General features: G+C 35.0%; 1 protein-coding gene across 1 annotated transcript; it reads left to right on the forward strand.

Annotated features, from left to right (window-relative positions):
• The first annotated feature begins 195 nt into the window (after window positions 1–195).
• On the forward strand, window positions 196–14,833 carry LOC123706463 (tripartite motif-containing protein 45). The gene is made up of 11 exons (XM_045655751.1): window positions 196–617; window positions 6,575–6,711; window positions 7,061–7,228; window positions 9,674–9,844; window positions 10,329–10,505; window positions 11,001–11,198; window positions 11,726–11,957; window positions 12,695–12,786; window positions 12,975–13,127; window positions 13,962–14,097; window positions 14,340–14,833. The coding sequence occupies exons 1-11, from the start codon at window positions 284–286 to the stop codon at window positions 14,453–14,455; spliced, it is 1,914 nt and encodes a 637-aa protein (XP_045511707.1). The 5' UTR covers window positions 196–283; the 3' UTR covers window positions 14,456–14,833.
• Window positions 14,834–17,792: the final 2,959 nt, after the last annotated feature.

Below are 17,792 nucleotides of genomic sequence, written 5' to 3' on the forward strand. Positions count from 1 at the left end.
GCCCAAAGTTTGTGGCTCTCTGGGAGACAAAATTTGGCACTGCATCTGCTGTATGTAGCTCAGGCCTTCGGAGACGTTACCAGCTCGGGCATCTACCATTCTTAAAAGTATGATTCATTGATCCCTCGTTCACCTTGCAATAAAATCGCTTCAATCCAAGTGTAGGGCTTCGTTCTATCTTCGTACAAACGATCGTAGTATAATCAGTTGGGAACAAGCGGTCCATGTGAGCGCACGTCTATTTTTAAAACCGCTCACAATCGTAAATGATCGCGATGCGCGCATGAAGATGGAAGTGGATAGGATATTCTATATTTTCGGTAGTTTCTCGAGAAAGAAACAGGATAGGAGGAAATCGTTGGAGCAGACTTCTGTGAGCGCTGGTAACAGTCCGATGAAGGTGCCCAGGTCTAGACCCGGGAGTCAGAACTTGCCGATAGCGCCAAGGACATCTGCGTATGCGCTAGATAAAGTTACTGTTAAAGAGTGGGAGTGTGGAGTGTGTAAGAAGGAGTTAGTGGAGCCGAGGTTGCTGGGCTGTCTACACAGCTTTTGCACGAGATGCCTGCAGAGTCTACCGCAAGAGGGCGATTCGGAGATCTGGAGCGATGTTGACGGTATTTAAATGTTTTAAACTAGAGCAATTTATATTGTGATCTTACTATTATATTTTCATTGTACTCACTCATTCTATCGGCCGTGGCTTCGCCCGCTTCGTCCCTAACTTAACAAATTATATACTTCAACCTTCCTCGAAGACTAGGTACGCTATCTATAGCTGAAAACATTAAAAGTCAATACGATTGTTTTTGAGTTTATCCCAAAGAGAAATACAGAATTAATAAAAAATACCTAATACCTACCTCACAATTTACCAGGGTGAAACCTTCAGTTCACCAACGCGTCCGCGTTGATCAAGAAGCCCTTCTGGCTAACATCGATAGACACCACACAAAAAAAAATACCTCACAATAAAAACCTTATAGAAATAGCATACTAAAACAACAATAACTGAGTGTTAACCAATAAATTATCCCAGCACCAATTGGCCAATAAAATCTGTTTATATTGGAAAGCGATTGAACAAGTTTAATAGTTTATAGTCGCTTCATCTGGAGGAGCTATAAAAGAGTGAAACAATACACTCCATAGATAAAAACAGATTTTACTGCAGGTTATTGGGTCAATTTAATAGTGCTCTGTTAACAGGTGGCTGGGTGTTAAAAACAGAATGATAAATGATTCATTTACTGAAGTTTTAGACAATCATAGCAAACGTTGAACAGTATTGAAAATGGACGTGAAATAGATTTTCCTTTTTTTTCGTATCATAGTAAATCTTGAACACGATCTCGTCTGTCGATGAGAGAGGTCTTTAAAAAAACGGGTTCGTTAATCAAATGCATTTCTTTGCATTTCGCAAGTAAACTGAAGTACTTAAATCAAAAAATGAGTTAATTAATATTTTTTTATCACAAAAAGTCGACAGGATTCTGTAGGTATATTTTGACTAGGTACGGAACCAGATCAAAGAATAATCACTAAATCTATTAATCTCTAGAGACGTTACGATAGTATGGTATTGTTTATAAATAATAATAAATGAACCATTTATAAAAAGGACCATAGTTGTCTTTATGTATGTTCTTCGATTTTCTTCGTCATTTGTAGATCGTTTTTCAAAATTCACTGTTGACTCGAAAGAGTTTATGTATTCCCTAATTCTGAAGTCCCATATAAACTTCATTGTCATTGCCCTTTGGACCCTTGAATAATTTAATTCTTAATAATTCGGAGACATACCAAAAAAAAAATAATCTTACGGTACTTATTCTTACTCTTCTTTTCTTTGTATATTTGAGTATTGGCAAGCTCGTGCTGCACCGAAGGTAAAAAAAAAATAATAAATTGAACAATTTTTTAGAAATAACTACCTTCTTAAAACAAAAAAGAAGTCGAACTTCGTAGTATTGAGGAAAAATATATTACCTATGTACCTACCTAATATCAAATATTTTTTTAAGATATTTCTTCCATATAAAACGGACCTTTAGGAAAAGTATTTCCGTCGAAATTCTCCATTCAACAGAGCCATCCATTTACATGGAGTAAAACAAAAGCTTATTTCTCAAACGACCTATTTATAACGATTTCTTCAGTAAAACTGAAATATTTTCTTTGTTTACGGAAATTTGGGGCAAATTTATAATTTAACAGCAAGAACAGCACACATGTTTATGGATTGTTTGAAATTAGAGCGAATATATACAACTTTATTTCCAAAGAATAAAAGAAATCAAAAATAATAAACAAATGCTTCGCATAGCGTTGTTTTATCTTTGTCTTTGGTAGTTTGTCGTATACAAATAAAGTATAATTTCACTGAAAAAATGCATTTAACTACAACTGTAGTTATTTTTTATCATTTTAATTATTTACGATGTATTTATTTATTTAAACAGTACATTTAATAACAATTTTTTAACTGCGATAAAACATTATTTTAATTTTACACTAGATGGCGTATGTACTAGATGACGCTGTGCAAATAAGATTTTATTAATTACTTTGTAGTACATATTAAATTAACGTCACGCTTATTAAAACGTTCATGTTAATAAATTGTTAGATCAACAATCGACCCTGCTCCGGCTTTCATGTAAATATATAAGTGAAGGCAAATGGAGTATCAACGACGGAAGCCTCACAGAGGCAACCTACTTTTAGCCATAATTGGCTTATACGCACGTGTCTTCGGTGTGACATTCGTAGTGATTCTTTGCCAAATAAAATCTATGCAAGGAAATATTGAGACCTTAATAAATTATGGTGAACAATGTTGTATAATTATAATTTATACCTAATACCTAATTGTCTTTTTTGCTTCGCAATGCATTATTTTCGTACACATTGCCATATATTTCACATGCAACTCATTAATCCATTATCTTTATAAAAGAGTACCTAAGTAATCAAACTTATGTGCCTTGAATATCATATTTTCTGCTTCTTGAATTAATATAACTTTACCTACATCACTTTTATAGGGGCAAGCAAATGGGCCGCGGCCCCCTCATTAAAGCGGCTCGACGGAACACAGTGGGGTTTTAGTCGGTGAGAATCCGACATAACCCACGGCTCCTTTCCCGGGGGCCGTGGGTATCTTTGGAAGATTTCCCCACTATAAAAAAAAAAAGGTTAGCCACCTGATGTTAAGTGGTCACAACCGCACATAAAACACTTGTTACACTAGAAGTATTACAGGTGCTTTGCCAACCTTCTTTGGACAAAATATAAACTCTTTTCTCGAAGGCTCCAATGTCGTAGTTGTTCGAGAACATCGAAGGTGGTAAATCGTTCCATAGGTAATCGAAGCTCATATAATAATAATGCACAAAATGTACCTACCCATAGTTTTCTTTAACATTTATAGGTAGGTACACATCACCTGAATAAAACATTTTACTGCATTGATTCACTGCATTTATTGCACAAAAAACAACAAATTAGTAGGATGTGGAACAAATGAAAATAATTCATATTATTGTTTATGTCGTGGCACGCCGGGTGGCAGCGCTATATTTAGCAGCACATTACCCGTGTTCCGGTCTTACACATCATTGATATTCTAAATATAACGTGGATACGAATTATATCTAGCACCGGTAATTTTTAAGACATTTGTATTGAACAATTAATTTTTATTTTAATAAATATATTACTAGTGTGGTATTAGTATTATTACTTACTAGATGCGCTCCGCGGTTTTACCCGCGTGGCTCCGCTTCTGTTGGTCTAAGCGTGATGATTACCTATACAATATTATAGCCTTCCTCGATGAATGGATTTTCTAACACCGAAAAAAATTTTCAAATCGGACCTGTAGTTCCCGAGATTAGCGCGTTCAAAAAAAGAAAAACAAACAAACTCTTCAGCTTTATAATATTAGTATAGATTTTATGTTGCCAAACACAATGATAATACTTTTTAATAAACAGATATTATAAGATAAGATACCTATATACTTACGTATTCTTTGTAAATATTGAGAACTAGTGGTCCGCCCCGGCTTCGCCCGTGGTAAATATTTCGCAATAAAAGGTAGCCTATGTCCTTTCTCGGGTATCAAAATTTCTCCATACCAAATTTCATGCAAATTGGTTCAGTAGTTTAGGCGTGATTAAGTAACAAACAGACAGACAGAGTTATTTTCGCATTTATAATATTAGTATGGATAAAATGTATCTATAAAAACAAAACTTAGAAAAATTGAACTAAATTGAAGGATAGGGGATAAAGATCTCTATCTAAAGGCTGTCAAAAAAATGGAGTAACGAAAAGGTGCGCTAGGTACAAATAAAATAGTTTGGAAAATCCAAAAGTGCACGCCTCATAATCTCAATAATCTCTTAATACAATAAAATTTATTATTTATAAAGAGTACACTATAAATATAAAAAAGAAATAAAATAAAACAGTTGGAAAAGTAAAGAAAGCGGTACCGTAATAATTGAGCTATTTTTCTTGTGGCCCCACCTAGATGTGAAACTGCGCAGGTTTAAGGGACTGACTACCAACTTATTTTTTTAAACCTTGGCTTACAGTATAAAGAATCGAGTTTATAATGGTGAATTTTGAGTAGACTATAAATATAAAAAAAATAAAATAAAGATTAGAAAATTATGGAGAACAGTCGATATTTTTTTTTTGTTTATTTATTAACAATTAAACCACATCGAATCAGACCCTGAAAAATGAAAGGGTTCTATTCCTGAGCATACTCAAGCGTAAGAGAAAAAAAAAGACTCGATTAGTAAAGTATTTCGGTCGCTATCGTGTTAACAAGAAAATCCTCCGCACATACAGATTACAGACACACGGACGTCCAAGACAGAACTTTTTTAAACTGTTTTTTAACTAGTTTAAATAACAAAAATGACATCAAAAATATCATGAATGTTAAACATAGTGTTTTTTCTTAATATATGTGTGTATGTATTATCTTACAAGTGCAATGTATGATACATAAAGACATTTTAAGTTTGAAAAATCAGATGTTTTGCGCGAAGTGACAGTAGTACCCACCTCAACGCTTCGCTTATGAGGCGTGCAATATGCTGCTTACGGGAATATGTTACCTACTGGATTTTGATAACATACAACGAACGTAGCATCTAGGTACTTACTAAAACATAAAATTATATTACACTTTGAAGAGCTTTATTAAACGTCAGATATGAGATATTATCCAGAGCTGGAAGTTCTTAACATTATATTTTATGATCACTTCCAAAGAAATGTAAATATAATGATTAGGTATATTATTATATGGAGATCAAAGTTAACATTACAGGAATTCTAATAAATTTATATAGAAATGATTTCGTGAAGTGTTCTAGATTGATCAAACATTTATATTCTCTATTTGGTTTAATAAAAAAGTAAGTAGGTACCTACCTAAGTATGTTATGAAGGCTGGTTCCATAAAAATAAAACCAAGAAATGAAACAGGTCTGAAATGCCCCATTTTCCAATAAGATTATGTCATATATCAGAAAAAAATATAAGTACATAGGTACCTACTCAAGTTTTACTTTTTCAGCTAGGGAGCGTCCATAAATTACGTGAGGTGTTTTTATAATTTTCTGACCCTCCCTCCCCCTGCTGGGACGTTGTGAGATTTTATTCAAACTTCTCTACAATATATATATGTATAATAAGTAACTAAGTACAATTATTTTTATATTTCAAGTCAACCGTTTTGATGGTTAGCAAAATGGTCACATGAACGTTTCAGGTTCAAACTTTAAAATTTCAATAACTAGCTTCCCACCCGCGGCTTCGCCCGCTTTGTCTAAGAAGACCAGACCAAGAATTGAATAGGTACTAAAACCTTCCTTTTGAATCACTCTATCTATTAAAAAAACCGCATCAAAATCCGTTGCGTAGTTTTAAAACTAGATACTAGAGACTAGATTTAAGCATACAAAGGGACATAGGGACCGAGAAAGCGACTTTGTTTTATACTAGATATGTAGTGATTAACATGAAATTGCATTGCCACACTGAACCCTAAAAATCAAAATAATTTCAAGTACTAGGTGAATGATTCAGCTCCCCCGAGGTCATATACGTTTCATGTCGGTTGTAATGAGCAATACATTCATGTCTTCCGTAGTTATTAATAAATTGCCAATCTCTCTCGCGAATAAATCTTGATGGCTAATTATTGAACGGGAAACTCTTTTTAGCAAAATAAATCACTGTTCAGAAGGTATAGGAGGTTTTATTGTAGTTTTTCATGCAAATAAGAAAATATCGCTCTATGAAAATCTACCCTAGAGCAAGATTTGTTTCACATAAAGTAAATTGAATTATATTTTAATTAAAAGAATAGAAACTTAAAACATAATTCAACAGAAATAAAATATATAAAGAAGAAAGTATGTAGTTACATAACATGTAAAAAAATTAAAAACCAAAAAAACCTATATTATAAAAAATAACGTTACGTATTCAAAAGTATTTACTATGTACATTGTACATATTACAACTCTTGTAATTTTATTTCCAGGATCGAGTCAACAGGACTCCAGCTCCCGTTCTGCATCAGGCAGTGGTTCTGCAGCATCAGGGTACGAGAGCGAGCGGAACTCGGACTCTGATGCCAGTCTCAATAAACAACGCAAGTTCGGGATTTACACGAGAAAGGTAAATTCGATACAACTAAACGACTTAAATTAAATTGTTTGTTCAAAATAAATAAAATAAGTATATATACCTACGGTCTAATCTTTATTTGCTTTTACAAGTTATTCTCTACTTTTACCAAATGTACAGCACAGCTCCGCATATTATGTACTTAGATGTTATTGCTGTATTTCAGATTATCTTTTTTTTTAGTGTCCGTTTTATTAAGTCAGTTAGTAACTCGTAAAACCAGTTTTTCTGTTTGTAAAACTCACACGTCTAAACCACGATTTTAATGAAATTTGTGAGATAGTCGCTCTTCAAATTATCTTCCAACGAAAAAAGGTTTCCAAAAGACTATATTTTCCAGATATCCGGTAAAAACGTATACGTCCTAGTGTGCCCCACCTGCGGGTGGGAGACCCCCCTCCCCCTGGGGGGAGTAGCAGCTCTGCCCCTGAACTATGTGCTGCTGAGGAAGATCGCCAGCAGGGATGCTGCGGATGTCCTGTGCGATCTGTGTAGTTGTGATAGCAAGGTTGGTTGTTTAAAAAGCACAGAACAGTAAGAACATAATAGAAGTGCTATAATGTCATAATTAGTATGAAAACCAGTGTCGCCAAACCCACACATTTAAACCGATAGTTATACAGTACACTACAAGTAAACTATGCCTTTGATTGGACAGCTTAATTTGAGTAAAAACTGACTTAGGTTATAAATTCAGCATTTCAATATGTACCCTAACGAACCAAGTTACGGTTTATTTTAGTATAACATCCCTAGGTATATTAGCTGTTTTGTTTCTCTTTGCTCAGAAATTCCAAATTCGAAAACATTCAGCTATTCCACAACAGAGGGCGTTGGTTTTCAATACATATAACTTTGAACCTCAACACATAAAGATAAGGTTGAAATTTGTGTCACTCTAAATTAATGACATTAACTTGACATTAACCTGATGCTATGCTCTAAGGGATGTCAGCCTTGTTATCGATAATTCACAATAAATATATTTTTGTGCATTTTTTTTCTTTGTATTATATGAGTATAGGATAATGTGTCACATTTTGGAGTATGTTTATTACTACTAAGTACGTCTTTTCATATTCTTATATTTAAATAAAAAACGGAATAGAATAGTATAAATCTATATTTACAAAACAAACAGAAAATATGCATTATTTTAAATCTTGGAACTGCCGTAGGTTTGATGTATCGGTGGCCTTTGTTAGACTGCTTATTGCTGTTCGGCATCCAGTTAACTCGTCACGTTGCATTTATTATCCATTTCTCTTTTAAATTAGCCTCTTTCGAAAATCTATAAATAAATAGGACAAATGAAAGCTAAGGAAAAATAAAATAAAATTTAATATTTATAATGTTTGTCTTTTCTAAAGTATCGATACTGTCGATATGCGCCACATGCATCACTAATCTGACATTCGTTTGTTTATTGCAATAATATTCCATAAAGTCTTGTTTGCCGTTCAATCTATATTAGTACTTATTTCTTATGGATTAAGGTTCATTTTGACTTAATATTTTTATAAATTTTTGACAAATTACGACAAGCGAAGTTGTAACATAAAATATATTTAAAATAAATTAAAATAAGACTTACCGATGGTATGAAATGCCTCGATTGCTGATATTATTTCGTCTGCTATCATTTTTCCACTCTAATACCGAACAACACGCTTTACATAATGAATAAATATGGAAATAAGGTTTGACAGTTGACAACCGACTCGAATATTTTTCTGCGCACAACTGAGAGCGAGTTAGGTGATCTTACCTTACTAGTGACACGTGGGCCACGCCCACATCGCACTTCTATTATGTTCTTACTGTTCTGTGTTAAAAAGGTTTTAAATTTGTTAGCGTATTTTTTTTTCGGAAAATGGAGTGCTCGGAAGTTAAAGTTTTTATATGTAGGTAACTCTATAGTCGTTGGTATTTAAATAAGTAGGTTTGATTTGAAAATTAAAATAAAAAAACAAAACTGCAATCTAACTGAAACTTCCGTAAATGTTCAGATATAGTTTGATATTAATGTGTCTGGTAGTTATAATAGGTATTATGTGGATTAAATTTTTGCAAGAAAGTGCTTTAGGGTGTTGCTTGAAAATTGAATTTAATCCAATTTCCACTAATTTAATAGCGTTTTAAATGTGTTTGACTGTTATGATTCATTTTATTATATGGTACCTACACCTGAAATAAAATAACAACTTAAAATAATACTTGGTAACTCAAAATTTTATTAAAAAGAAGAATAAATGCTCCAAAACTGAGACGAATTTCAAACGTCCACATATTTTTAGAATAAAATCATTAACGGTTCACGGTTACACGTCATGGTACTAATTGAATTATGGCGCGAACAATGTAACAAAATGGATGTCCTCCGATAAATAAAAAATAAATGAAGCGCGTCGATTTCCAATACATCTAGTATGCTCATTTACAACGATATGTCACATTGCACGTGAGGTATTCTTATTTTTACGTAAATGTATTTTTGTAACTTGTTGAACATAAATAATAGCTGATGAACCAAATGACGGTTTATGTTGGTTGTTGCATAAGTTGAAATTAAATTTTGGTATTTCGAATGGTTGTATATTTTTTTATAGATATTATTTTTTATAGATCACATTTAAACCTATGTCAAGCTTTAGCTAAGTACTATTAAGTGTTCTGTGCCTACTGCCTAATACCTAAATCCTATTTTAGGCTAAAATACCTAATAGTTAAAGGTCGTTATAGACATTAAAAATTGCCTGCCAAAATTATTTGTTCTTACTGAAGGCTGTAGCTATTATCAATCAGTTGACGTAATAAATAAACTATCTCTTACACAAATTTTACAACTTTCAAAAATATTTTAGGCACTGATTTCAAGTTGACCTTAGTGTTCTCCCCTTTTTGAAGTCTGTTAAAAATACGAACCATATTTTCATTCCTATTTAACATTCAGGCAGACAGCCGTTGCGACGAGTGCCTCCTCAGCATATGCACGTCTTGCAGCGAGTCGCACCGCAAACAGAAAGCCACGTCGAAGCACGAGCTGCTGCCGATAGAGTCTCCCACGCGCTGCGCACACCACCCCTCACAGTGTCTGAGCGTTTATTGTGCTACTTGCCAGCTAGTGAGTATTGAGAGATCCATATTATATGAGCGAAGTGATACCAGATATCTTTAAAAGAGTATTGAATGCCTACGCATTTTGCGCTTTTTGAAAGAAAACTCCGCATAATTCCCGTCCCCGGGGAATTTTTGGGATAAAAGGAAACCGATGTCTTATTATGGGTTTTCAGCTATATTTAGTAGTATTTGCGTGAAAGAGTAACAAACATCATCCATCCTCACAAATTTTCGCGTTTTGTGATATTAGTAGGATGAATCTATACTAATATTATAAAGCTGAAGACGCCTTTTAACGCGTTAATCTCAGGAACTACTGGTCCGATTCGTGTGTTAGACAGCCCATTTATCGAGGAAGGCAAGAGGCTATAATATAATATCATCACGCTAAGACCAACAAGAGCAGAGCCACGCGGGCGAAACCGCGGAGTGCAGCTAGTAATTAATATAATATAAGTAGGATAAATATTAAATAACTTTACTTTCAGGTAGTATGCCGCGAGTGCTGCGTAATATCGCACGCGGGTCACGCGCTCGCGAACGCGTCCCGTGCGGCGGCGGAACGCGTCAGAGCGTTACGCGACGCGTGTGAACGCGCCCACCACGTGCCTGATAATGTGGAGCGGGCCAAGCGGATACTGAACGTGCATGCTTATGAGTTTGAGGTATGAGAGATTTTAAGCTATTGCATAGCTTCTATCGCGGGCCTTGAACGCGGGGACCGAATCGAGAAATTCCGTAAAGAAAAATCCTCACGCTCCCCACTCCGACGGGCGGAGGTGTGGCTTGAAGGCATAGCATGCAATAGCTTTACCGCGGCAGTCCCCGAGTGCCACACGTGTTTTTTTTAATTGTTTGATGTTTTGGAGTCAGAGTTTCTTGTACTTAGAGTTAAATGTTAAATCTTAGTCTTAGCTACATACAACCATAATGATTGCAATTTAATAAAATATATAATAATGTTGAAAAAAGTGTTTTACAAAAAGTTGCAGAGAAAACCTAAATTTCTGTTTTCCAAGATGACACCATTCAATACTGACCATTTAATTTGTTTCTTATTGTTTCGTAACCCACAAAATAGTCACTTTACAGTATTGATTGAACCTAGTCCATCAAATATTATTAAAGACACACATTTAACATAGTTGACTCATTTCCAGAATCACGCAACGCGCGTTGAAGCAGAAATACGCGCATGGAGCGAGGAATACAAACGCGCAGTAGACGCACACGGACGGGCTCTAGTAGCAGCGGCCGCACGTGCGAGATCCAATTGTAGGCAAAGGGTGGATACAAATGCACGCTTGTTGGATGAACGGGCGAACCATGCGATGGATGCTGTGCGGTTTGCGGAAGAAGTGAGTAGGACTGTATTTATTATCAGAAATACGCGCGTTAGTACTAGCTACGGCATGTGCACGTTCAAACTGCAGACAGCGAGTGAATTAGAAACTCAGCTTAAGTACTTGGTTCAATAATGGTTTAATGGTTAAACCTATAACAGACTGTAAAAAATTATGAGTTTTTCGTAGAACACTTTGAAGATTAATATGCAATAAGCACGATAAAATTTAGAAACAGAAATAAGCACATCATTATCAAAATATCTACACTAATATTATAAAGAGGAAAACTTTGTTTGATTGTTTGATTGTAATGAATAGGCTCATAAACTACTGGACTGATTTAAAAAATTATTTCACCATTCGAAAGCTACATTATCCACGAGTAATATAGGATAGGTTTTATCCCGGAAATTCCACGGGAACGGGAACTATGCGAGTTTTTCATTGAAACCGCGGGTAGGAGCCGCCGGCGGAAAGCTAGTATTGTGTATTTCTTGAATAACATGTAAATGTTTTGACTAATCCTAAAACATCCATAGCTCCTCTCCGAAGGCAAAGACGAAGAGATCCTCTCGCTCTCCGGCCCCGTCTCCCGCCGTCTGGAGCGTCTGACAGAACTCCAGCCGCTATCAGACGCGCCGCGCTGCGAACTTCGCTTCGCTCGCGACGCGCCCGCGAATAACACGATTAGTGGCAACGATGAGTTTAGACTTGTGGGGACATTGTTGACGCATGCCGCCGATCCGGATAAGTGTGTGTTAAATACGGAAGGTAATTTAGTAATTGTGATGTTATGAAAGTGTTGGGTTGTTGATTATGATCTATTTTTTTTTTTTTGACGTGACAACGTCTTACAATTCAATAGAGCCGGCTGCACGCACGAAAAAACATGACTCATGCGGCGTTACCTCGCTCTGAGGCGTTCCGTGTAAGGCTTGAAGTGCACGCGAGAGCGCGGAACGAGTGACAAAGAAGCACAATGGGCCTTAAGACGTTGTCACGTTCAAATATCGTCAGTAAACCGATTTACAGACAACCAGTTTTTTTTATTGAGAAAAGGGAAGCGCTAGACCACAATCTCGCCTGATGTTAAGCTGAGATGTGGTCTAAGATGGAACGTGCTTCCCTAGAAGGTACCTGTTCACTGTACGCTTGATTTAATACAAAGTGCTTTCAAGTGATATCCTTTCGATGATATTGCTTAATTAGCAATAAACTATATAGATGGTGCTAAATAACCTTCTGATATAAATGAGAACTTTTGTATGTTTGTTTGTAACTCCTTCAAGCAAAAACTGCTGAACCGATTTTCATGAAATTTGGCACACACATAATGGTAACTTGGATTAACATATAGGATTGTTTTTATCCCGAAAATCTCACGGGAACGGGAACTGTGCGGGTTTTCCTTTGACTACGCGGGCGAATATGCGTGCTTAAAGCAAGTGATAGTTAAATTATACATTCCATATGACACTAACATTATTTAATTAATTAAAACATTCCAGGTTTACAAGATCTCCAAGTAGACTGTCCACATGAAGCAATACTAGAGCTGCGCGACACAAATGATGAGAGGATATGGAGTGGGGGTGAACAGGTAAAGATATAGAAGCCTAATTTAAAAGAAGTAAACAAACATACTGAATTAAGTCTAGAACACTTTATGTTGTATGTTGTTTGGTGTGGTAATATTTAGTTATCTGTGATATAACTACGAATGAATTATCTGCGTACTTAACTACACTGTTTTGTCTAGTTACAACTAGGTAAATCTTCTTTGTACAGGTATGCGGGTACTTCAGACGGCGCGATTCAAGCGCTCGGCCCGTACTAGCGCGAATACGACCGCGGGAAGACGGTACTTGTGCTGTGTGCTTCTCCGCACCCACACCTGGAGCTTACTTGCTTGCTGTTACGCTTAATAACACGCCGATTAAGGTAATAATTAAAGCATGCTCTTCACAGTATTGGTCTTATTTCGTGATTTTCTATTCGTGATTAGATTCAGAAGGAAAATATTTTCATTCTGAATCTAATCACGAATAAGATTTATAGTTTACACACGACCCTACTCTATCGTCTCGTTCTTTTTATAAGATATACACCTTCTCACACAAGAAGATAAATTTTCTCCAAATGCAGTGTACCATAATATAAAATTATGATAAGCTCCTGTTCTTTGCCTGAAGCGTGATGTCCCATAAGTATTTTCCCTTTAATAACCGTCACATATCGTGAGAGATTTCTAATAAAATTGGTTAATTACATCAATATATATTATTACACAACCTTTACACCACATAATAAATGACCTGCCACTATAAAATTGCCTCTATCCCCAGGGCAGTCCATTCCACTGCATTATAAATGACCTGCCACTATAAAATTACCCCTTTGCCCCAGGGAAGTCCATTCCCCTGCATTATAAATGACCTGCCACTATAAAATTACCCCTTTGCCCCCAGGGCAGTCCATTCCCCTGCATTATAAATGACCTGCCACTATAAAATTACCCCTTTGCCCCCAGGGCAGTCCATTCCCCTGCATTATAAATGACCTGCCACTATAAAGTTGTCCCTTTGCCCCAGGGCAGTCCATTCCCCTGCATTATAAATGATCTGCCACTATAAAGTTGCCCCTTTGCCCCAGGGCAGTCCATTCCCCTGCATTATAAATGACCTGCCACTATAAAGTTGCCCCTTTGCCCCAGGGCAGTCCATTCCCCTGCATTATAAATGACCTGCCACTATAAAATTGCCTCTTTGCCCCCAGGGCAGTCCATTCCCGTGCGCAGCGCGTGTGATGCGCGCACACACGGGGCAGTTCCACTGCTGCGCGTACTGCTCGTCGGGCGGCCGGCGGGACGCTACCTGTGGCTGTGGCTCTACTATGGCCGGCGGGTATAAAGGTTGGTAAAAACACATAAATGGATATTTTATTTTCCTAAACTCTTGAGAACTTTGTTGGTAAACGTAGCTAAATATAGAACAAGATAATAACTATTACTAAGACTTTTATTAAAAATTCACCCCAAAAATTGTTTGAAGCGTCTGGTACTAGCAGACCACAAAAACTGGCAAAGCTATTGTGAGTCAAAAGTTAAAGGCATTTATTTTCAATACCTATTTATTTATATTATTTATTCCCCAGGATGTGGGCACGGCCACCCGGGCTGGCCGGGCACGCGGCACTGGTCGTGCTGCGGCAGCACGCGCCGCAACTCGCCCTGCGCCCGCGCACAACACATGTACCAGTTCTCCTTGTAAATACAATACTAGCTGTGCCCCGCGGTTTTGGTCTTAGCGTGTTGATAGCCTTCCTCGATAAATGGGCTATCTAACACCGAAAGAATTTTTCAAATCGGACCAGTAGTTCCTGAGATTAGCGCGTTCAAACAAACTCTTCAGCTAATATTAAAGTCTAAATTATGTTATTCTAATACAGCAGTATGGATACTTGGAGAATCGACCGAGTATCTGTAACTACGAATGTACTAATATGAGCCAGACCAACTGAAACCGTCTGATACTACAAATACGCCATCAACATGTCTGGTACATGTAAATTTATAACTTCATAAAAAAATACATATACAAATGAATTGTTGAATTTATTATTCAACTAGCTTTTCGCCCCGACTTCGCCCGTGGTACCTACATGTTAACTTTTTTTCATAAAAACTATTGATCCTATCTCTCAAGTTGGATCGAACTGCACATAGTGTGCGAATTTTATTATAATCGGTTAAGTGGTTTAGGAGTCCATGGAGGACAAACATTGTGACACGAGGTCTAAATATATTAAGATTGACGGAGTATTAGAAGTTCTCTTTAATATAAGTTGTATGTTTATACTTAGTTATGTAAGTAATATGTTGTTTATTATAACAGTATTATAAAATATGGATGTCGTTGCCACACGTGTGGTATTTTCTGTGATTGTTATAAATATTAATAAAAAATGTTCTTAATTCTGGCTTTTTATTTCAAAGCACTTGGATATTAAATGACATCTTTCCACAACATAAAAAGACGTATAGAAACATTACCTAGCCGAAACTCATTACTTACTTACCTACTTAGTTACTTAGTTTCAAAAATATTTGACATTATAACTTTTTGAAAATTTACAAAATTCTTAACTAGTGAAAACGATATGAAATACAAGGTGTCTCAAAAGAAAGTTTATATTTTGTGGATGAATAAAAAAAAAACTAAGCGGTGTATTGAAAAAATGTTTATTAATTATTAAAGTGCATAATATGGGAATTTATTTCTTAAAAATAATATTGTTCAAATGCAGTCCATTGCGATCACGGCACTTATAAAATTACAGAATTTATTACGCCCGCTTTCGTCTTCAAAAAAGTAAGGGCCAATAATTGCTCGCTAATTTCTATCCTGAATAATTTCTTGTGGGGGTGGGTATCTTAAATCTAAAGTGTATGCCAACAAACCAACTTCTCTAGTGCATTTAAAAGAAAATATCCGACACGAAATGGCAGCCATCACTGTGTCTACCTGCCGAGCTGTCATAAATAATTTTACTGTTCGATTACATGAGTGCCGTGAACGCAATGGACTGCATTTGGACGATATTATTTTTAAGAAATAAATTCCCATATTAAGCACTTTAATAATTAATAAACATTTTTTCAATACACCGCTTACTTTTTTTTTATTGATCCACAAAATATAAACTTTCTTTTGAGACACCCTGTATTACACATATTATAACTGTATATAAAAATGTCCAAAACATCATTATAAAGATTATAATAATGTGATTTAAAGTTATTAGAAGAACACGCTAAGTGTCATATCATCATAAATCGGTTAAGCAGATGTATTTAAATGAAATACTACACTAATATGATAAAAACATAATTAATAAAATATTTGAGATAAAAATGTCTCTGTCTGGCAGGACACAGAAAGCTGATCACCTACTTGTCCCTAAATAAAATCGATCAGTGAAACAGATGTAATGCATCTGCCCCTTACCCCACTTGGGGTCATGGGACTTCTCTGAGAAAGGGGTCTTATGAAATAAAACAACAGATTAAAATTCTATCACAAGTTTATTTTACAAAAATTATTGCTTATTTCCAAGTTAAATCTATTTTTACACTAAATAGTAAATTGAGGGCTGATTTTTCAAACCTTCGTTAATACTTATTCGTCGAATAACGTATTAAACTACCATTTCACTTCATTTCAAATGTATTCTTTGCCTGTATTTGACAGTTTACGGGTGACATTTTAATGTAATCGTGTAATGCTTTACTGGGCGAATAAGTTTTAACTGTATTGAAAAATCGGCCCTTATTAAAATAAACTCAGTAATCTGGAAAAATGGAATACGAGTTATTCCGATGATTTTATGTACAAAAATAAGACAAAAAAATCTATGATGTTATAATTTTATTTAAAATATCAAAATAAATAAAAATTCCATGTTAAGATTTCAAATTCGCCTAACTATTATAATTTAGAATGTCGTTTTGAGGCGACTGTAAAACACTTAAACAACAATAATGCTAAAATTGAGTTATACATACTTACTATATATACGAAAAAGAGCGTGTGTGTCGAGCACACGTGTCAGAAGTGAAACTTCTTTAGCAAGATTTAAAGATACAAAAATCGTCGCCTTACTATGGAGTTAATAAAACAAGACCTTGTTTTACTCTCAACGCGCCTCGAGAAGTTTCACTTCAAAAAGTAGGTAGATGATGAAATTTTTGTGTTTTCTTGTATATCTAATGGTAAATCTGGTATGAAATGGTAAAAAAAACCCTGATTTTCTCACTTCATCAATAATCTATATTTTAGAATTTACCTATATATTCTAAAAACATTTTCGTTGTCTTGTTATATTCATACATGATACAGATACTCTAAAATTACATAATAATATGTACTTTAGGAACGCGATTTTATTTGTAACTGTCATAATAATAAAAAGGAAGAGTGTACCAGACAAAATATTTATATATCGTTTTAAATAAGCTGTAAAAATAGCTGCTTTCGAAATCTATTAAAATGTACGAAAACATCATTTTTCCGTGTTTTTTTTTAATTTAATTTAAATTTATTGAGATAAAAAAAAATGTCCGTGTACTAGTGTACACGTACACAGAAGTGAAACTTCTTTATGACCTTATTTTTCAAAAAATAAAATTTACTATAATATGAATCTTTACAGAAATACGTCTAATCACGCGTGGTAGGGATAAGAAAAAGATGGCGCGTAACGGAAAAATGTCACGCGTAACGAAAAAATGTTACACTCAATTTTTTTCCAACCCCGATAAAGAAGTTTCACTTCAAAAAAAAACAAGATAAATTGATAATTATAATTATAAATTGATATATTGATAATAGATAATTTGTCAATCGCAAAAATCACCTTCAATTAATATTAATTAAATTTTAAAAATTAAAAATTACAAATAAACTAGTATATTTATTATCTATAAATTAATTTTCTTAAACATAACATAACTCCAATTAAATATCACTCTTCAAGCCAAAATATACACAAGTTCTATCTGAATCTTGGACTTTCAATAAATTTTTTTACTTTTTTTTTACAAAAACC

This window comes from Colias croceus, chromosome 3, assembly GCF_905220415.1.
Source record: "Colias croceus chromosome 3, ilColCroc2.1".
Classification (NCBI taxonomy): domain Eukaryota; kingdom Metazoa; phylum Arthropoda; class Insecta; order Lepidoptera; family Pieridae; genus Colias; species Colias croceus.

Coding starts and splice junctions, on each gene's coding strand:
- LOC123706463 (XM_045655751.1), top strand. CDS start 284: ATGAAGATGGAAGTGGATAGGATATTCTATATTTTCGGTAGTTTCTCG. Junction 618..6,574: donor GATCTGGAGCGATGTTGACG/GTATTTAAATGT, acceptor TTTTATTTCCAG/GATCGAGTCAACAGGACTCC. Junction 11,958..12,694: donor GTGTGTGTTAAATACGGAAG/GTAATTTAGTAA, acceptor AAAACATTCCAG/GTTTACAAGATCTCCAAGTA.